General features: G+C 31.6%; 1 protein-coding gene across 2 annotated transcripts in view; it reads left to right on the top strand.

The window, feature by feature from the left end:
• Window positions 1-23,644, top strand: part of LOC110094120 (acyl-CoA thioesterase 2) — an 86,981-nt gene that overhangs the window by 14,336 nt on the left and 49,001 nt on the right. For both annotated transcript variants that reach the window (XM_028696236.1, XM_028696237.1), the window contains exons 7-8: window positions 3,695-3,772; window positions 16,523-16,610. In XM_028696236.1, coding sequence (XP_028552069.1) covers window positions 3,695-3,772; window positions 16,523-16,610 — 166 coding nt within the window. The remainder of the gene's footprint in view (window positions 1-3,694; window positions 3,773-16,522; window positions 16,611-23,644) is intronic.

Below are 23,644 nucleotides of genomic sequence, written 5' to 3'. Positions count from 1 at the left end.
ATTTAGTTTTCTTTTTATATAATGATAAATCATTCCACCATACAGGTGAAATGCCTACATCATTAGACTTGGGATTCCATAAGCAACATGCTTACTTCAAAATAAGTTGTGGTTGCTTTATGAATTCTTCAAAACCCTTCTAAATATGAAATAAATACTAATCAAATAAAAGTTTTGAGTCACAAACAACTTTAAAGTAAAATCACCACCACCACTAACAACAACATCAAGCCTTTATCCCACTACATGGGGTCGGCTATACGAGTCCTTTCTCTCCATTGTGTTATGTTAAGGGTGAAATTCTCATTCAAATCTAATAAAGAAAGATATTTTATAAAATTTTCTAATCAAGTTTCTTTAGGTCTACGTCTGCCTTTCTTGGCATAAGTCAAATCTAATATATCTACTCTCCTAAACGAGTCCTCGGAAGGCCTTCATTTTGTATGAACTAACCACTTAAGGCGACTATCTCTAATCTTATCTTCCACTGGAGCTACTTCAACCTTTTCACTCATATGCTCGTTTTGTATCCTGTCTCTATTGGTAAAGTCACTCATCCACCTGAGCATCGTCATCTCTGTATCACTTAACTTAATGACCAACATTATGCACCAAAAAGCATTGCAGGTCTCACCGCTATCTTATGAAATTTTCTCTTTTAAGTTTGAGGGGACTTTTCTATCACATAACAAACCCGATACATTCCTCTACTACAACCATCTAGCTTGAATTCTACTATAATATCCCTATCTATTTCACCATCATTCTGAACAATCGATCCAAGATATTTAAAACACGTATTCTTATTAATGATTTGATCGCACAAAGTCACAATCCCCCACTAGATTTATTACTACTAAAATTATACTCTATATATTCGGTTTTAGATTTACTCAAACGAAAACCTTTAGACTCTAAGGTTGACCTCCATTATTCAAGTTCACCTTTAACTCTCTCTAGTCTTATCTACAAGAAGAATATCATTAGCACAAAAACATACACTAGGCCACAACCTCTTGCAAATGTTTAGTGAGAACATCCTAAAATATTACTTTTAGTGTGACATACCATACAGTCAGAGCACACACTTAGGTGTAAAGCTCCTATGCATGTTAGGATTTGTCTTTTTTCTTTTTGTGCATGTGTTTATTGTGTTTGGTTTGATACCTGCTGGATTGTCTACGTTTTGGATATTTGTCCTTAAGTTGATAAGATAGAGATATGCATACTCGTTTCTATAAATGGCCATGTCCAAGAGGGCTTAAAAATAAGTCCTGATTATTTAACATTATTTGTTTATAGGTGTTGCTTAAAACCCCCCAAGAAGGTACGACTAATAAGATAGAAACAAGACTTGACACTTCAAATGCTAAACAATTTTGTGGTTTCTCTTTGCTTTACATATTAAACGACTTTCAAATCACTTTCTATTTTGCAGGTTTGAGTCTTTTATATTTTTCAAATGTATTTAATAGACTTAGGAAGTTTGTTTAAGCTTGTAGGATATAGTTACATGAAAGCTGAACTAGAAGAATGAACCCTCCTAAGTGAAGCCCTAAATGTATCTAGAAGCCAAAGCTAGAAGACTCACAGGCTGAGTCTACAAAAATATAACTGGGTTGTATGAGGGAGACAACTCAGCTGCCATGCTTTATGGTGCCAAATGTTGGCCATTAAAAGAGAAGCATAATACTAAGTTAAGTATTGCAGAGATGACGATGCTTAGATGGATGAGTGGCTTTACCCTTAGAGATATGATATGAAATGAGCATATACGTGAAAGGTTGGAGTAGCTCCAGTGGAAGATAAGATTAGAGAGAGTCGCCTTAAATGGTTTGGCCACATTAAAATGAAGCCTTCCGATGACCCTGTCAGGAAAGTTGAGGTATTAGATTTGACTTATGTTAAGAAAGGTAGAGGTAGACCTAAAAAGATTTGGTTAGAAAATTTAGAAATGATTTTTTTTATTAGATTTAAATGAGAATTTGACTTTTAATAGGACACAATGGCAATAAAAGATTCATGTAGCCGACCCCACGTAGTGGGACAAAGGCTTGTTGTTGTTGTTGTTGTGGAAATTACTTTTCCATTAGTTAGTTTTTGTACATTTAAACATGTTTTGATTATTTACTAAGTGTGCATAAAAAAATTCATGCATTTTTTAGATTTCTTCATTTATTTTGAGTGGGAGTGGCTTGGACTTTGTTATGCGCGGTAGGCTTTTAAAATAAAATTAATTTTTTTACCAATTAACATATAAACAATCTAAAATTAATCATAGGATAACCAATTTTCTAAATAAAAGAAATTTGCATGACTCATTCTAATGAGCCAAATTTTTAAAACAAAATGATCATGCATAACCAATATATCTCATTTAGATGCCCTCACATAAGGATTAAATAAAAAAATATGCATTTAGTGAGTCAGCATATGCATACTAACATGATCAGGCATCTTAGTCTAAAAGCCAAGTTATAGTCCTATATTCTAAATCAAAACAACCTCCATAATCTTCATGGCATTGAGACTAGACCTCATGGTTTTAAAAGTTTTTAGGCGGGTTTAGCTCATAGCCCTTTCCAGACAGTGTTGCAAATTTAGAGGTTGGGTTGACTTATATCTCATGTGAGGTGTAGGTTTATAAGTCCCTTGCACTTTGTTTGATTTATGTTCGAGATACTTCCCCTCAGTAGTCCTCGTATTAGTTCTAGGTTTTGAGGCTGAGGTTGATTCTAGTAACCTCATAAGCCTTCACTTTTGAGCATTTCCTTCAACCTATGTTGTTGAAATATAAGCCTTATTTTTTAAATCAAATTAATCAACTTAAATAAAAATCTAATCTTAAAATACAATTCTCAATATTGGATAGTTTGAGCACAAAAGAGTTTCTTAGAATCAAGTGCTCCTATATTTTCCTCCCTCTGGATTTCATTCCTAAAATTTTATTTAAAGTTGATCACATCTCCCTTGAAATTTTCAAAGACCAAATCGTTGAATTAGAATTTCTCAAATACAAAAAATGATAACTTCAACCAATACTTTAATGACTCTAAAGAAATTATTAGTTTAATCAAAAGTATTCTCAAGTAACAAACCTTTGAGATATAATTAACCATAAGGGTGTCTCCTATGGACATCTATATCCTAGGATAAAATAAACCTTATTCAACCAAATATTGAATAGGAGAAATTTTTTGCTAAAGTATAAATTATGAATTTTATTGAGTCAAGAGCAAAATAATAATTTTATCATTTGGGATAATATATTATTTTCTATGTTATTCTCGATCACAAGGTATCTCAATCAGTTGAGGATGATTACAAAATTCTACTAACAACATATAGTTACAAAAACTATATTCTTCTTCTAGTCTGGTTTGACTTAGTGATCTGAGTTTCTAGTGCTTCTGTTTTGGCTTAGTGATCTAAATTTCCATCTGGTTGTCTGCTCATCTAAATAAGTATGGAACAATTAATATTTAACACTTAATTCCATCATTAGTAGATCAAAGAGGAAAGTATAATTTGTCTTGTTTGGTCAAAGACATTAAGTACAGCAATAGGAAGATACATATTTAGTAATATCCACATACTGAATTTTGTCTGGAAGTTTAAACTAGTACTTGTTTTTCCAAAGATTTTGTTTTCTCAAGTAATGTGCTTAATTTACTCTTTTATGTTTTCATTATAGGTGGATATATTTCGAGGAATTACATTGCCTGATGCTCCATCTTTTAGGCAAGTTTTTGGAGGACAGTTGATTGGACAGGCATGTTGGAGTGAATGCTAAATGTTTATTGATGTCTATTTATAGTTTATTTGGAATTTTCCGTTTTTGGCATGGTCTCTATTGATTCTAAAACTGCAAGAAAGTGTTTGTATTGAACAATTTATCAATTAAAGACATTTACTTGGCTGTACATAGAGTAGTACTATACTCCTCAAATAAGTCCACATAAAATTCCAATTATTGATTATTGTGCAATGATGATATTGATGCTTGCATGACTATAAAAAAATGATATGATATTCCAAAACTGCTGATGTGGGGATTTGTTTGGAGTGATGCATTATTCAACTTTTCAAATTGCCATTTCTTAACTTGGTAGATTTACTGGTGTATCATTTGATTAGATTTGAAAAAAGGGTCAAAATGATTCCTCAACTCTTTGTGAGTGATTAAAATGGTTCTCAACTCTTTTGAGGGTCTTAAAAAGTGGTATTTTTTGTCCTAACATCAAATTTTGAGGTTAATAGTGTTAAATGAAGGGGTATTTTAATCATTTTAATTTAAATTATTTATTAAATATAATTTTTAAGTAATAGTATTTTTATAAATTATTAAAAATTTATTTAATAAAAAAATATTAATAAAATAATAACTTTTTTTATTAAAGAAATGTTTAATAATTTTTTTTTTAAAATTACTATTACTTGAAAATTATATTTAATAAATAATTTAATTAAAAAATGACTAAAATATCCCTTGATTTAATACTAATAATCCCAAAATTTGATGTTATGACCAAAAAAGACCCTTTTTAAGGAGTTGAGAGATCAAATTAGTTCCTCAAAAGAGTTGAAGATCATTTTGATCCCTCACAAAAAGTTGAGGGACTATTTTGATCCTTTTCTCTTTTAGATTTACTCTTTTACTTTTGCATAATGGATTACCAATCTGACACATGGCTGTCATTGGTTTCATTTGGACTTATACTTATGAAGTGTTTCTGCTAAGTTCAAAAGAGCAACTGAAAAGTCACCTCTAAAAAAATCTAACTAGCTGTTTCTGTCAAATCTTATTATGCCTTTCTCTAGTTAATGTTATCGTCTGGAATCATTCACTGAGATCAATTTAATGCAGGATATCAAATTTTAGAGGTTGGGCTTTGTAACAATGATTTGGTTGCCTCCACCATATTTTGAATGTCACAATTTTTTATTAGAGAAAGTGCGTCTCTAGCATAGGGTTGGCGATATTCACAAACATCTTTCGATATATCACACTGACTACGCTGCATATAGATTTTGGTAGTTTTTTTGAATAAAACTGAAAATTATTTGAATCTGCATATCAAAATGTTTTGTTATATTATGGTAGCTTACATTGTGGCATCTCTTTTGGTTTGCACATGTAGATAAGATATTTTTTATCTTATGTGACCTTGTGTTTTCAGTAGTCAGGTTTTGTAAATAAAATTACATATTTATTGAGCTCTTTTTCATCATCATCATCGCGAGCAGCAACAGAGCAACTTGGGTTACGTTTGTACTATACATTTCATCGTTCGCTCCTGTGAATAAGCTTAGTTGTGCTTAATGATGCGAACTAGAATCTACTTTGATTGATGCAATTCTAAGAGGCGCTGTCGTTCTCCCCAAGAAGTTCAGGTCGGCTGTTTCCATATGCAGCAATTCAATGTAGCAGGGCGAGTTTTCCTTATTTGGCTGCCTTCTATCTAAGGATTGTAGCTCTTCTTGGCTGCTTTCATCTGCAGTATTTTCGTGTGTGCATTGTAGCTGCCTTTGGAAGATCTTTTCTTTTGATTATTTTCTTCCTTTCTCGGTAATGTACTGTAGATGGACAACTGGGAATAACAGCAAGTTGTTAGCTATGGAATTCAAAAAGATGGAAATTTTTTGTTTGGGCTGACATTAAGTTTGGAACTTGCTGTTTTTTTTTCTGGATTGTTCAGTGGAAACTTACAATATTAAGCTAGATCTCGGAGAAAATGAGGAATTATATATTTTGCGGCTTTAGTGCATTATAAATTGGACTATTTTGGCATGTAAAATAATAGTTTATTGAATAATAAAATTAAGATTTCTTTCAATTCTTGTGTGAGCTATTGTATGTGATTTCTTCGAATACTTTTGACAACAACTTCTAGAGGATGATTCTCCTTGTAGATCGTGATGCTTGGATCTACTTCTATCCTTTGTTTTTTATTTTCAATTTTTTTAGAGTTGGAGTGTGCATGTGATCGAGAAATTTTAAAGCTTGATATCTGATGATTTACTTTTTGTTCTTTGAATTTCAATTATTTTAGAAATTTATATAATTTCTTATATTTTTATAAAATTTAGCGACTGCTTGAATTGAAGTGAATAAATTTTGTTCTTTTGATTTAGCTTCAATGGCTAATCTTGGCTTAAATTGAAAATTGGGAATTTACGATTTGTGGCTTTTGTACTTCTTTGTGCATCACATCCTATGTTTAAATGAGCAAACCTTGGATCCTAGGACATTCTACGTTAAATTGATATTATAGCTTATGGTTACATCATGTCAACTAAAAGTAGGATAGAATAATTGGGCCAATAAATAAATTAATAACATATTCAATTTAAACAAAATCATACAAGTCATGACTCTAAACAATTTTATACCTACATTTGATAGGAGGCATAATTTGTAGAGTTGATTAATAATTTGGAATACTTCTTTGATTTTTAACATCTATTTGCTTTCAAAAGATTTGAATACGCTAAATCTAAATTAGTGGGCCGTGTTCTATTGTTTTGACAAAGTATAGACTTGGTATCTTTTATTTTGTGTGTATAAAGATCTATTGCATGAATAGTTTTAAGCATTTTAAGCAAGATGAATGTGGTGTGTATAAATATTATTATGATTTTATTATTATTTTTAAATAAAAACTTACTCGAGATTATTTTGTTATCATTATTTGTTTTATTAAATCTAGTTACAATGGAGAAGGATTTAATTAGCTATAATTCACCAAAAATCCTATTGGAGGCTTTAATAATATCTTTGAATTTTGAGACATCACTAGTATTTTGTTAGGACAATGACACTTGAAATAAAAAATCACTAAAGAAAAATCATTACCTCCTCTTAAGTGTGCCATTACAGTACTATAATTGGTTCTTAACATTTGGTTTAGTTAACAAATCACCAATAATATAAGATTTGGATTAACTTGCAAAATCAATTGAAAGAATTTCAAGCGAAATATACCAATTGAGCAATAAAATAAATTATATTAATGTCACTACAAAGAAATTTTTTCTCATCCTTATGAGCCTTTCAGACATGACAAGAATTTTGTGTCAAATTTGATCCCATGGAATAAACTAGTTCATGAGTAGTCATTCGCTGATGCATTAGATGTAGAAGTAGTTTTGTATATTTGATTATGTTGAATTTGAATTTGTGCTACTGTAAAACATGACTATGAACTTGAACCTTCATTTTAACAAGAGCTGAAATTAATATGTGAAATTGAATATAAACATGCAATGATAGCTGGATTAGAATTTGTGTTTGACATTTAGCTTGAAATTATATTTGAACTTGAACCTTTAAGAGAAATTGAGTTTGCTCTTGAAAAGGAGACTCATCATATATTAAACAGATGTTTAAATCTGGGTTAAAATTGAATTTGAGGATGAGATTAATTCTGAGCCTACATATATAAATTGAGTTTTAATTTGATATTGTTCCTAAACTACACATAGAACCCAAGTCTAAGACTACTTGTGAATCTAAGTTTCTATTGAAATTGAATCTACTCCTAATTTTGTGGCTGAATAAATTTTGCATTCTATAGTTGAAGAGATAATTGACCACCACAACAACAACAACATCAAGCCTTTATCCCACTACGTGGGGTCGGCTACATGAATCCTTTTTCTCTATTGTGTCTTATTAAAAGTCAAATTCTCGTTTAAATCTAATAAAGAAAAGTCATTCCTAATATTTTCTAACCAAGTCTTTTAGGTCTGCCTCTACCTTTCTTAACATAAGTCAAATCTAATACCTCTACTCTTCTAATCGGGTCATCTGAAGGCCGCCGTTTTATGTGACCAAACCATCTAAGGCGACACTTTCTAATCTTATCTTCTACTGCTTCAACCTTTTCACGTATATGCTCATTTCGTATCCTATATCTAAGGGTAAAGCCACTCATCCACCTGAGCATCCTCATCTCTGCCACACTTAACTTAGTATTATGTTTCTCTTTTAATGACCAATATTCAACTCCATAAAGCATTGCGGGCCTCACCACCATCTTATAGAATTTTCCCTTAAGTTTGAGGGGTACTTTTTTATCACACAACAAGCTTGATGCATTCCTCCACTTCAACCATCCAACTTGAATTCTATTGATAATATCCCATCTATTTTACCATCCTCTAAACAATAGATCAAAGATATCTAAAACGTGTACTCTTATTAATGACTTGATCGCCCAAAATCACAATACTCTCGCTAGGTCTATTACTACTAAAATTACACTCCATATATTTCGTTTTAGATCTACTCAAGCGAAAACCTTTAGACTCTAAGGTTTACCTCCATAAATCAAGTTTATCTTCAACTCCCTCTTTAGTCTTATCAACATAAAGAATATCATCAGCAAAAAGCATACACCAAGGTACATCCTCTTGCAAATGTCTAGTGAGAACATCCATGACTAAAGCAAAAAGATATATGCTTAAGGCTAATCCTTAATGTAACATGACAGAAATAGGAAAATACTTGGTCAAACCACCTTGTGTTTGTACACAAGTAATAGCTCCTGCATATATATCTTTAATGATTTGAATATAAGCGTTATTAACTCCTTTCTTTTCAAAAACTCTCCATAGCACTTCTCTTGGAACTTTATCATATGCTTTTTCTAAATCAATAAATATCATATGTAGATCCTCCTTATTTTCTCTATATTTCTCCATCAAACCTCTTAATAATTGTATGGCTTTCATAGTCGTCCTACCCGGCATAAATCCTAATTGATTTTGAGAAACATTAGTATCATGCTGCAACCTATGCTCTATAACTCGCTCCCATAGTTTTAAAGTATGACACATTAACTTAATTCCTCTATAATTTGCACAATCTTGTGCATCACCTTTATTCTTAAAAAGTAGGAATTAACACACTTGTTATGCACTCATCTGACATCTTTTTAGTCTTCAAAATAGTATTAAAAGATTTAATAAGCCAAGAAATTCTTTCATCTCCTAAGCATTTCCACACCTCTATATGAATATCATCAGGTCCAACAGCTTTTCCCCCCTTCATTTTCTTTAAAGCCTCTCTAACTTCGGTTTTACAAATACGCCAATAAAAGTAGAAATCGTTATTTTCATTTAGGGTGCTAAGGTTACTACAATCAATCTTATTTTCACAATCTTCCTTAAAAGTTTAGCAAAATATCTCATCCACCTTTGTTGAATTTCATCTTCTAAGAAAAATATTTTTTGATATTCATCCTTAATACACTTCATTGAACTAAATCCTTACTACTCCTATCTCTTTGTTTGACTAACTTATACATATATCTTTCACCCTCCTTAGTATCTAATCTATTATATAAATGACTAAAAGCTAAGGTTTTTACATCGTATATTGCTTTCTTAGGTTCTTTACTAGCCTCTTTATATCTTTCTCAATTATCAGAATTTTTAAAATTAAATCAAATTTTATAACAAATCTTCTTATTTTTAATAATTTCTTGCACATTTGGATCCACCATCAACTATTTTTACTATTAGGAGCTTTTCGCTTTGATACTCGCACATCTTTTGCAATATTCTTAATATCACTAGTCACTTTTTTCTACATAATATTAGCATCCTCATGCACACACAAAATCTTAAGATCTAAAATTTTACTCTAAAAAATATTTTTATTAATATTCTTTAAATTCCCCCATCTAATCCTAGTATATCGTTTTACTTTATTTTCTATTTTCTGTCCATTTATCTTAAAGTCCAAAACTAATAATCGATGTTGGGTAAATAAATTTTAGATCTTCAATGTGAAGAGATTATTGACCAAATTGATAAAATAATTCTTCAATGTGAAGTAAACAAATCATGCTTATGGAAGATGATGAATCGATTTAATAAATTGATTTATCTTTGATGAAGTTTCTAACAAAGTTATTTGCTAAAATCAAACTAAAATTTATTTTATTTTTTGTTTTTTGTTCCTTGATTTCCGAATTTTGACAAGTGAAATTGCATCTCTTTTGGACAAATTTGTTAACGGGAGTAGCGTAATGAAATTTAAACTTTAAAATTCCATCTATCTTGATGAATCTAGGGGTGCGGAAATCATCATCTTTAATATTTAAGATATTTGGCTTAGTTTTCCTTAATGAGGCAGTTTGCCCATGTAGGTATTTCATATTTTTGTGTTGTGTTGTTTTGAATTTTTTTTATCATCTCATCATCTAGCAATAAGTTTAAAATCAGTTTATTAAGTATGTTTTGGCAATTTAGCATTTTCATTAGTTGCTTCATATCATTTACACGATTTATATAATTTGTCTGATTTGCATGAAGAGATTCATAGCAAACTAACAGTTGATTATGTTAATCATAGTCAGCCGCTGATATGAATATGAGATGTGGAATTCAAACCAGGTAATAAGGTGAAAATGTATCTGAATCCTAAAAGGCTTGCTATCGAGACCTTTAAGAAATTAATTGTAAGAATAATAATGCCATGTAAAACCATACAATGCATTGGGATAAATACTTATAAAATAAAAAATTTAACGGGCTCTGTTATTATTCCATAATTCAGCATATTTGATTTGACATTACTTCATGAAATTACTACAAATATAGTGGGTTACATCTCCTCATGAATTCACATCCAAACCTTTATTAAATTGAGCTATTCATGGAGCGATTGTATCCATAACTAATCGTGGGTATCACTAATTTCTTGTGCCTTGGAATGCCAAACCTATTTGCAGTGATTTCGTGGGTTATCTTGCTGATTCTTGCATGAAGCTTTTCATTTTGTCCTAAATTTATATGACAATATATAAAATCTTATATAAAATCCATTTTATGAGAAAAACTCCAAAAATAATCTCCCAAGTATTTGTAAGTAGACAAATCATTCCCAAAGTATCACATTTCTCCAATTTTGTCTCTCGACTATATATAATTGATCTCAGCTAGAAATTGTTCAAAGTTGGGATACAAATTTTATCCTAATTTTGTTTCTTGATAATATAAAATTGAACTGATTTAGTCCTCGAGGGATCATTTGAGATCAATTTTATATAGTTAAGGGCTTAAATTGGAGACATGTGATATTGTGGGACTAAATTGATTACATATAAATAGTCGGGGGATTATTTTGAACTTTTTCCTTTAATTCATTCGGGGGATATATGTTTGCTTTATTTTAAAAAAATTATATTATTTGAGCCGAATATGAGTCGAAGAAGCTTATTGAAGTTTATGCAAATTAAACACGGACATGATGATGAACAATTTTAACATGAGCTTAATTCTAGCAAAACAAAATTTGAACAAGTCAAGCATGAACACATATCATGCTCGCCCATGTTTGTAGCTAGAAAATAGAAATAATAGGGATTATTGTTAACTAGATTTTGAAGGCTGGAACTCTCTGTTTGGGATGAGATTAAGCTTGGAAACTTATCTTTTTTGTTGCAATCTAAGTTTGTTGAGTAGAAACTTGCAACATTTAGCTAAACTTGGAGAATACTGTTGAATCACATATTTTGGTGTTTTTGGGTTATTGATCAAAAAACTTTGGCATATAATTAAAAAGTTTATGTTGCAATTAACTTTAGATTTTCTCAAGGTGTGTGCATTATTGGTCATGGAATTTTTGAGTGCTTTGCAAGTCTTGACGATAATTTGATTAATTTCTAGTGGATGATTCTCTTTGTATTGACTTGAGATCTTGATATGCAAATTGATTAATTCTATTCATGGATTTAAAAATCAGACCAAATCAACTAGTTCGACCATGAATTGGTCAAATGGATTGTCCGATCCACTTTAATAATCGTCTAAACAGTAAATCAGTAAAATTTGATGAGAATTATTGGTTTGACCAACAAACTGTCGAAGCGATTTTGGTCTCTTAGAACAAGCCGATTCAATTAGTATCCCATTAAGCAATTAAATAAATTAAGTTAATGAATTTATTGTAAAATATTGAATTTAAATAAATTTATTTAAAATTTAACATTTTTTAATTTTATATTGAATAATAAATTTCTACTATAATCAAGCATTTTTAATGACACCACCACCACATATGAGTTTCCAGCACGTGTTACAAAAAAAAAATGTTGTATAAACAACAACAACAACAACAACAACAAGAAGCCTTTATCCCACTATGTGGGATCAACAACATGAATCATTTTTCTCCGTTGTCCTATTAAGAATCAAATACTCATCTAATTCTAATAAAGAAAGGTTATTTCTAATATTTTCTAACAAAGTCTTTTTAGGTTTATCTCTACCTTAACATAAGTCAAATCTAATACATATAATTTCCTAACCGGGTTATCAGAAGGCCGCCATTTTATGTGACCAAACCATCTAAAGTGACTCTCTTTAATCTTATCTTCCATCGGAGCTACTCCAACCTTTTCACATATATGTTGATTTTGTATCCTATCTCTAAGAGTAAAGCCACTCATCCATGTGAGCATCCTCATCTCTACAACACTTAACTTAATATCATGCTTCTCTTTTAATGGCTAGCATTGTTCACCATAATGCATTGTTGGTCTCACTACCATCTTATAGAATTTTCTTGTAAGTCTGAGATGGACTTTTCTATCACACAACAAGCCCGATGCATTCCTCTAGTTCTACAATCCAATTTGAATTCTACTAATAATATCCCCATCTATTTCACTGTAACTCTGAACAATAGACCCAAGATATCTAAAACATGTACTCTTCTTAATGACTTGATCGCCCAAAGTCACAATCCCTCCACTAAATCTATTATTATTAAGGCTTCATTTGGGACGACTTTCTTACTTGTTTTTAAAGCAGCTTTCTAGTATTAAAATTTTAATTTTTGAACTAGAAAGCCATCCCAAACGAAACCTAAAATTACACTCCATATATTCTGTTTTAGATCTACTCAAATGAAAGCCTTTAGACTCTAAGTTTGATCTCTCTAATTCAAGTTTACTTTCAACTCCCTCTCTAGTCTTATCAACAAGAAGAATAAAAAAAATTTTTGTGTAAACAACTCTGAATTCAAATTCCCAAATGTTGTGAGAGTAAATAATTAGGTTAAAGTTTTTCAAGTTTGTTAGTACATACACTAAATATTTTTAAATAAAAATTAATTACTTTTTTATAATATAAATAATATTTATTTTCTTAGTTAGTAATATTTAATTTTTTATTAAATTAATTAGTTTATTTATTTGAGTGTACATTGTACACTATATAAATTAATTTCTTTATCTTTATTAATTATAAGTGATCTAACATGGATGATTTAAGGGTGCACATTTATAATTTAAATTTATTATATGATCTATAAGTGTAAATTTATATTTAAATATATAACTTAAATTAGCAAATTTTCATATTGAATTGATAAGTTTATATGTGAGCTAAATTCAAAAATTGAAGACGTTTAAATTTACAATTATTGAATATGTTATTTGTGTATGAGCTTGTTTACTTTTAAACACATTTTTGTATTATTGCATGATGTAGGCAGGGGGGGGTCAAATCAAATCCTAAATTTTGGTTTTGACTACTTTTGGACTTGCTAGATCATTAATTCTTTGAGCTGAAATTTAGCTCAGTATGAGCTGTTTTTAGTTCATTTATTGAACTAAAATGGTAGCTCATTATTATGTGGAATTGACCATTTCCCTTCCCCATACTACCTTCTCGTTTTCCTCCATGTCTCCTCAGTTTCTCTTGGACTTTTGTTGTTCCTGTGTTGTGGCCTTTTGTTTCCTATGCTGGGTGAATTTTCGTGCCTTTGCCCCTTTGGTTCTGCCGCTGGCTGCTTGGTTCCGCGGATGGCTGCTTGGTTATGTGGCTTTTCTGCTTGGTTCCTACAGCTTTTCTTCTCTGTTTTTGCTGTGCCGTTTGGGGACTGATGTGGTGGCTGTTTGGCTCCCTTTTTGTGCCTATAAATAGAGATGTTTGGAATGTTAAAAAGATGTTTATGTGCTGATTTTTGGAGCAAAAAACCTGAGGGTTTTTTCGAGCTTGTTCCAACCCTTCTCCTTCTTCTAGGAAAGCTTGCGAGCTTGTCCTTTCTTCGTCTAGTTTTCTAATGTATTTCTTCTATCCGCAAGTTCCCTTCCACTTGTATCTTTCTTCTCAAGCAAAGGAAATGCAATTTTAGTTGTTTTATGGTTGTCAAGTTTTGTGTGTCGTTTGTAGGTCATGAGTTGTACGAGTCTTCTCTAATATTATAAAAAGAGTCTTTGTTTCTTATTTTTGTAGTTTTTTGTGTATTTTCTATTATCTAGAAAGAGTTTCTTTTGTTAGCAAAAATTTGGGGCCCTTCCCATGTTTTTGCTCGCATTAAATTCCACGGTCTCCTCAAATCAAATCAAAAGACAACTCTTCGGGAGATGAGTTTTTCAAGTAGGGGAGTCTGATGTAGGCAGGGGGGGTCAAATCAAATCCTAAATTTTGGTTTTGACTACCCTTGGACTTGTTAGCTCATTAATTCTTTGAGCTGAAATTTTGCTCATTATGAGTTGTTTTTAGTTCATTTATTGAACTAAAATGGTAGCTCATTATTATGTGGAATTGGCCCTTTCCCTTCCCCATACTACCTTCTCGTTTTCCTCCTTGTCTCGATTTCTCTTGGACTTTTGCTGTTCCCATGCTGTGGCCCTTTGTTTCCTGTGCTGGGTGAATTTTCGTGCCTTTGCCCCTTTGGTTCTGCCGCTGGCTGCTTGGTTCTGCCGTTGGCTGCTTGGTTCTGCCGCTGGCTGCTTGGTTCCGCGAATGGCTGCTTGGTTCTGCCGCTGGCTGCTTGGTTCCGTGGCTTTTCTGCTTGGTTTCTGCAGCTTTTCTTCTCTGTTTTGCTGTGCCGTTTGCGGACTGATGTGGTGGCTGTTTGGCTCCCTTTTTGTGCCTATAAATAGAGATGTTTTGGAATGTTAAAAAGATGTTTATGTGCTGATTTTTGGAGCCAAAAACCTAAGGGTTTTTTCCTTCTTTGGAAAAGCTTGCGAGCTTGTTCTAACCCTTCTCCTTCTTCTAGGAAAGCTTGCGAGCTTGTCCTTTCTTCGTCTAGTCTTCTAATCTATTTCTTCTATCCGCAAGTTCTCTTCCACTTGTATCTTTCTTCTCAAGCAAAGGAAATGCAATTTTAGGTGTTTTATGGTTGTCAAGTTTTGTGTGTCGTTTGTAAGTCATGAGTTGTAAGAGTCTTCTCTAATATTATAAAAAGATTCTTTGTTTCTTATTTTTGTAGTTTTTTTGTGTATTTTCTATTATCTAGAAAGAGTTTCTTTTATTAGCAAAAATTTGGGGCACTTCTCAAGTTTTTGCTCGCATCATTGCATCATTACTATGTCATTTATATCATATTTAAATTATTTTGATATTTGTTATGTCATTCGGTTCAACCCCAGTTGAATCATTGCATCTTTACCCTCTCCTTGTTCTAGTATTATGTCTAGTTCAGTTTTCACAACTATGCTTGTCGTTCTTTTTTTAAAAATTGTTTACAGATTGTTATTTATGCCTGATCGGGATTTTGTCAAGCTTGATTTCCTATTTTTTGGTGTTAATTTAGATAGTTATAATTAGATTTTTTTTGTAGAATTTCATATTTTGATGACTAGTAAGTGTTCGTTTGGATGAATAAATTGTGTTCTTTGATTTAATATCAAAGGTTGCTAATCTTTGCTTATATTGATAGTTGGGAATCTCTGAATTGTTGTCTCTTGTGTTTCGTCCCACATCTCATGCTAGGCTTGAATTAATAAACCTTAGACTCTAAAGTATCCCACGTAACTAATATTCTTGATTTCTAATTTAGTGTTGGCTTGGTAACAGCGATAGTTGTTGGAAATTGATTGTTAAGTCTGGTCCCAAATGGTTGAAATAGTTTGTTGAATGATGCTCATGATGAGTAACTTTTCCATGTGTTTCTCTTTGGTGTGTTAATATTGTTCGAGCAAAACGCTTCTGCTTGATTTCTATATAAGGCTTAAAATGAGTTCTGAAAGTTGTCTTCCTTTCAATTTTTAGGTTCTTGACTGCTAAATAAAATTAAATATTCACGTCATTAAAGTTGAGATTCCTAAGACATAAGTCGTTTGGCACTCTTATTTTGAACAGCTTGGTTTTCAAATTTTGTAACATGTCACTTCTTGGAAATTAGATAATTGTTCTTTTATAATACCCTTCTCTAAATTAAGTTGCTATCTATTTAGTTTTTTATGAAGAGTTAAAGCAATGATGAAAAGCTTTGGATTTTTTTTTTGCTTTCACTAATCAAATAAAGTGATTGTATTAAAACTTGGGCATCTTAGTGATGTCTAATTTCAATATGAACTGGACAGTTTTTACAAATCACTGTTGATCTTTCAGTTGCTTATTGTGTAACACATACCATCTATTGTGTAACTTGGTGATGGTTGGGCTTTAAATTTTGTATAAAGAAAAGGAGATTCATACTTAATAGCGCCATTATTTCCTGATCATTGCAACCTTCATTGAACAATGAAACATTTTTTTTGGCTTTATGTAGGCATTAGCGGCAGCATCAAAGACATTAGATTGTCTTAAGCTTGTGCACAGCTTGCATGTCTATTTTATTGTGGCTGGTGATAACAATGGTAATCATCTTCTCTAACTACCTGAATAATAGTGTTAACAATTGTAATTATCTTCTCAAACTTCTGCAATAATATGTTTCAACCCGCATCAGTACTTGTTTGATTTCCATTTTTGATAGTTTTTTATACTTCAATAGGTGCTAAAAACATGCTAGTTTGCTCTCCTAACATATAATGAGAACCATGTTACTTTGACGAGAATTGAATAGAACATGACCGGTTAGAAGTATTTAAAAAAATGCTTTTCTTGTTAAATGATCAAGGATTCAGAAAGTTGATCTGAAATAGTTGAGATGATAAATATCATTTGCTTAACATTAAGATTGGTTTTCATGTCTGGTCATTTTATCTATCTAGTTGGATCTTTTCATATTTATATCTTGCTAATGATATAATGCATCTGCCCCATACACAATTCTTATAATTTATTATATTGATTAATTTGATGTCTTGCCAACTCCATGTTGTAGGATAAAGGCTTGATTTTGTTGATTAATTTGATGTCTTCTCCATAGCTGATATGTATGTGTGGTACTGTCATGTTTGGCAAACTCTTCATTGAATTTGCATGAGTTTGAGAGTGCTGCTAGTGATTTGCTCTATTTGTGCAATTAAATAGAGTGCAAATACACTTATATAAATTGTAATTCTAGCATTTTTTATCTTTGTATCAGTATCTGAACTATGAAATGTTTACTAGTAATTAATGAAGAGACATTTAACTTTTACATATGTTATATCTCTGCCCCTATTTCCTATATGAATCCAATGGTATATGATAGAGATCCGTGGGAAGCATTGAGTACCTTCCATAGCTAGACATCTGATTTAGGAAGGATTATATTACAACAATTATTCATTATTTTGTAGTTATGTAATTCCTTAGTAAGTCCTCTTGTATAGAATTATAAATAGAGATGATGTTGTATAATAAAGTTATGATTTTTCTTTTAAATTTCTCGATTTCAACATGGTATCAGAGACACGAACTAAATAGAGAGGAAGCCATCAGAAGAAACGTTAGCGGAGCAGACGAAGCCTAGTGGAAGATGAAGCCGAAGCCTCGCTCCGGCTTTAGATGTCCGAAGGCAGGAAGAAATTGCTCGGACGCTCAGAAGAAGCCGCTCAAACAATCGGAAGATTAAGCCGTTCGCTGATTGCTCGGATGCTCGAAAGACGAAGCCGGTCGCTGACCACGAAGTCGCCCGAACAGACGAAGCCTTTCACCGACACTCTGTCACAACCCAACCCAACCAGGATAGGTCCTATCGTATTAAGCTATGGCAGACAAATCCCAAGATATAGTTTTGGAATTATTTCAAATTTTCTGTCAATATTCATTGAAATAAACTAAAGATTACAGAGCAACTACAACATAAAAATATTGAAAATAAACTCATCCATCAAATTTCTTTCATTTCATCAAAATAAATTTTTACACTACAGTGTATGGATACATTTAAGAGCTACAAACTGAAAATTTAACTAGTCATGACTGCACAAAAAATCAAAATAGTAAAATACGTATGACCTCAGATTTAATCATGAACTGCTAGTCCACAATCTCTTTCCCCTTACCAGATCCTGAAAATCAGAAGCAAAATCACAGTGAGCTACAACTCAGCAAGCAACACAAATCAACTAAAATTTTAAATATTTTTTTATCAAATATTTTGCTGAATATTTAAAAGCAGTTAAATGTAATTTAAATAAATCACTAAACATAGAAATGTAATAAATGTATAACAGTTATTCTCTAATTTAAATAACAGTATGGAACAAATAATAAATTGAAATTTATATCACAGAGTAGTTCAGATCATATTTATCGGACCTAGATAGAATCTCAAAGGATTGTGGCTCCTTATCACTCATTTTTTATGCTTATAACACCATAATGTATCATTTATCTCTGTCTCTGACAGAATCTTAAAGGATTCGAGCCCCTTATAACTCTCAATAATTCACTGACACAGACAAAACCTCAAAAGATTCTGACCCTTATAGCTCCAAATAGATATAATTTAATCACATATGCACATATATCATCATATTATAACAATTAAAGAGTAATTGAGCATGTATCAAAATTTCAGTATTGTATAACAGTAGACAACATAAAATTCAACAAAAAAAATGCACATTTTAAAAAAATTATCAAATTACCAGGGATTGTATAAAACGATGATTTAAGACTTTTATTGAACTACATTATTTTTCAAAATCCAGATAATTTTCTATTCAATAAAAAATCCCGCAAATTTAAAAAACCTTGGTGTTAAATTTTCAGAAAATATTCAATATGTGCATAATCATAATCTCTATAACATATAAAAAGTTACGCAGTGAAAATTTTACCTGTATAAAGTTATCCTCATTTTTCGCTAACGGATATAAAATTTTAATCGAATATTCACTAAAACTTGCACATTTTTGAAAATTGAGATGAGCATAATGTGTCTTATCTCGAGACGAACAATTTTTCTAACTGGACTGACAGACGAAAATGGTCCAAACTCACCCAAACCCAGATTTTTGTTTTCTTTCTCCTCTCTTTCTTCCCTAATCTTCCCAAACATTCTCTGTTAACGTTTTTGTAAAAAAAAAAGAGATTTGGGATTTTAAATAAACTAAAGTGGGATTAGATATTTAAAAAAATAATTATTTTAATTATTTATTATTAAAATATTCATTTTATTCAAATTCTTTTATATCTTTAAATCCAAAAATTCATAAATTACACAAAAATATTTATAAATTAGCTAATTCTATTTAGAACATTCTGGTGAAATTGATTTGCAAAATAGATACCTAACGGTCCAAAAAATCCTAATTGTGATGACAAGTGCCGATTTCTTAAGATAATTCAACGGTGCCAAACCATTATGAAAAAATTAGGGATGCTAAAACAAAGCATTACAAATATTCTGACAAAGACGATTTTTGATTTGGACTTATTATGACTTAGAAATAAATATTGACTGTTTTAGGTTAAAAATTCTTATAAAAAAATTTAAAGGTTTCACAATCTACCTACCTTAAAAAATATCGTCCTTGAAATTCCTAAAGAAGAATGAGTTAGAATAAATCTGGATACAACTACCTCATATCAGATTCCTTCTCCTACGTAGACTCTCTAGTAGTTCTATGCTTCCACTTTACTTTGATCATGAGAATCTGTTTGCTTCTCAAATTTTTAATAACATATATCAAAATCCTTTCGGGTTCTTTCGTATATTGTAGATTCCGATGAACCTCAACATCCTCAGCAGATATTATCTTCCTAGAATCAGACATCCACTTTCTCAAAAAAGATACTTGAAACACATTGTGTATATCAGACATATGATCATGTAATAATAATTTGTAAGCATAACTACTAATACGCTTAATGATCTCAAAAGGTCCAATATACCTTGGACTGAGCTTATTAATTCTTCCAAATCTACTACCCCTTTCTAATTGTAATACTTCTTTTGTCTATCATGTAAAGATTTCAACATTTCTCTAATCAAAAGGATCTTTGCTGTAGTATCATCCACAAAGGATGAATCTATCAGATGTCTATCTCCCACCTATATTAAAGTCAAAGGAGTCATACATTTCTTGTCATACAGAGCTTCATAAAGAGCCATGCCTATGCTGGACTAATAATTATTGTTATATTGTAAACTCTATCAACGTGATATGATTCTCCCAACTACCTCCAAAATCCAAAACACAGTCTCAGAATATTCTCCAGTACCTGAATAATCCTTTCGGACTGTCCGTCTATCTGCAGATGAAAAGCCGTATTGAGTGCATCCTTGTACTCAATCCCTGCTAAATACCTCTCCATAATATGGAGGTAAACCTACCATCCCGATCAGATACAATCACCTTCGGCACACCATACAACCTGATAATATCTTTAATATAGATCTGTACTAACATGTCTAGTTGTTCTGTCTGTCAATCAGAATAAAATGGGCAGATTTTGTCAGTCGATCGACAACAACTCAAATAGCATCATGCACGTGCCTCGATTTAGGAAAATCCATGGCAAAATCCATTGTTACCGCTTTCCATTTCCACTCTAGAATAGATAACGATTGCAGAAGACCTCCAGTCGCTGATGCTCTGTCTTGACTAGCTTATAGGCCTTACAATTCTTCACAAACTCTGATATGTTCTTCTTCAATCCAGGCCACCAAAACATACCCTTCAGATCTCCGTATATCTTAATACTTCATGGATGAATAATATAGCCTGAATAATGAGCCTCATGTAGAATCTCCTATCTCAGATCTCTAGAAATTTCAGCCATTACACCAAAAGGTGCCTCAATGTTTAAGAGTTAACTTTCTTTTACTTAAGGGGTTTCACACGCTCGATTCGATCGGAAGCTCCTTTCGATTTCCCTGGTTTGCTCGGATACACAGAGACGGACGGGGCCCTTCTCTTAGGTAGCTGGGATGGTCCGACAACAACAATAAATCTTAAATCAAATTGGGAACCTGATTAGGACCCGAAATTAACCTTTATTGCTGAATCAACCTTTATTGCTGATATAATCAAATCAGTTTTTATTGCTATTATAACATCATAATGTATGAAGAAAATTCATCACAGAGATTTGATCAAATAGAAGACACTATGATATGCCAAAAACGAGGTGATCTCTAAAGCATGCAACCTTCATATCTCCTAAATAGGAAGAACTACCTAAAGTGGTCTTAATTTTTTAAAGACCCACTTAAAGGGGAAAGAAAAAATGCATCACTTTATCAGAGGACCAAAAGGAGGAGATCTTAATTTTGGGGCATGAGATAAAGCAGACTCCATGATTATGTCATGGTTGTTGAATTCCATGACTCCAGAAATTAGTAATACATTTATATTTCTTTTTATTGAAAAGGATATATGGAATGTTGCTAGACCTATGATGCACCGACATGGACATGGCTACACGAACACGATACGACACGAACACAAACATTTTTTAAAAATATAGGACACGGGTGCAGTGTGGACATGGCATAATAATTTTTTTAATATAATATATAGAAATTAAGATGACATTATATTAGAAATGACAAGTAATAATAAATCAATGTCATGATAACTTTTTTAGCTTATAATATAAAAATGCTTAGTGCAAAATGTCTAGTAAAAATATAAGCAAAAAATCATTTAGTACAACATGAAGGTTCAACTACTCAATAGAGAGAATGATAGAATTAGATTCAGAGGTTAGTCTTTGGCCTTTAATATCATCATCATTGAATATCATTGCTTCCAACTCTGGTTCATCTAGCGAAAGATTTGCAACCTCCAATAATCCCATATCATCAAGGCTCTCGAACTCATCTCCAACAACATCCCACATCCCAAATCTTCCTTGATAGAAGACGAAGATTTGTATGCATATAAATTAAATTTTTAGCTTGTTATGAAGTTATTTTATTCATCTCCATCAATTGAATAAATGATTATGTGCTCCAATTTCTCTTCTAACAAGAAGATGATGATACTTGACTAAAAAGTTTTATTGCTATTGTTTGAAGAAATGGTGTTAAAGCTCAATGAATCAACTACCATATTTTTGGATCCATCGTCCATCTATTAACCAAAGATTCTTGATCACCAAAATCTTCTAAATATCCAAAAAACTTTGCAAGTTTTATATTAGTCTTTCTTTTCTCCTCATTTGAAAAATATCGTTTCAAGCATATCTTTCTCATTTGAAACTTCTAAATCTTTTTGTGGTGAGACACATTGAGGGTCTTCCTAAAGCCATTCTTTACTTGAATACCCTCAAATAATATAAAACATATAAAATTATTTACTAAGAAATTTAAATTAATTTAAAAGATGATATAAATGTACCTTGGATTTAATGAATGATTCAAACAATGCAGAGGTGTGTTGCTTTTGCTCCACCTATCCTTAAGAATGGTATAAACAACTCTAAAAAAGCTTGAGTCTTCATCATGTGACTTTCTTTCATGTATGCATATAATTTCTTTCACCTTTGCTAATATAGAGTCCCACATCTCATAAATTAAATGTAGGCATAATTTATTTATGTCAACTTCTCTTAACATATCTTAAATTGGATCAGTGAAAGCCAAAATGTAACATACATTATCCCATCACAAGTCATCTAAGATCTTTTCTTTTATATACATTGCCTTCCCAATATTATCTTCTTGATAACAAGATCATTTTTCACTAATCATCATAGATTGAAGAACAATTTTAATTTGTTTGAATCTTCTCAACATGATTATTACAGAAGCAAAACGAGTTTCAACAACAACTAACATTCTCAAGTGGGAGAGATCATTAAACATTGAAAGTCTCATTGAATGGTTCATAATAAAAATTCTGATCATAACAACATCATTTGCAACCAATGTTATCCAATAACATTCAACATAGATGATTTCATTAGCCTCTGTATTCTTTGCTGCACAAATATTTTTTAGTGCAAGATTTAAAGTGTGTACAGCACATGGTGTCCAAAATATATGAGGATACGTTTGCTCCACTAACAATCTTGCAGCTCTGCATATTAATGCATTATCTGTAATAACCTACACAACATTTGAAGGCTCAATCATGACTATCACATCTTTAATCAAATTGGCAATGAAGTATTTATCCTTGTATTCTCCTTCACAATTTACAGTTTTAATAAACTTTGAATAATTCTCTGTAACGATCATGAAATTAATGAGTGATTTTTTTTGAGGATCTGTCCAACCACCGCACATCAAACTGACATCTTTTTCTTTCCAAACTCCTTTCATTTGTTTAAGCAATATCTCAATATGTGCTCTTTCTCTTTTCAATAATTTTTATCATATTGCATTGTAGTCAGGTGGAACATAACCTGCAAGGTTGTTATTACATGCAAAAGTGAATGCATTTTTATAATAAGGTTTTTTTGCAAAATTGAAAGGAAGTCACGCTGAAAAAAACATCCTTATAATTTCACCATCCAATTCATCTCACTGCTGCATGTTAAAAGTCTTCTCTAAAGAACTACT

This window comes from Dendrobium catenatum, unplaced genomic scaffold (genome assembly GCF_001605985.2).
Source record: "Dendrobium catenatum unplaced genomic scaffold, ASM160598v2 fragScaff_scaffold_721, whole genome shotgun sequence".
NCBI lineage: Eukaryota > Viridiplantae > Streptophyta > Magnoliopsida > Asparagales > Orchidaceae > Dendrobium > Dendrobium catenatum.
The sequence above is the reverse complement of the archived record's forward strand: the minus strand, read 5'-3'. Positions and strand labels throughout refer to the sequence as shown.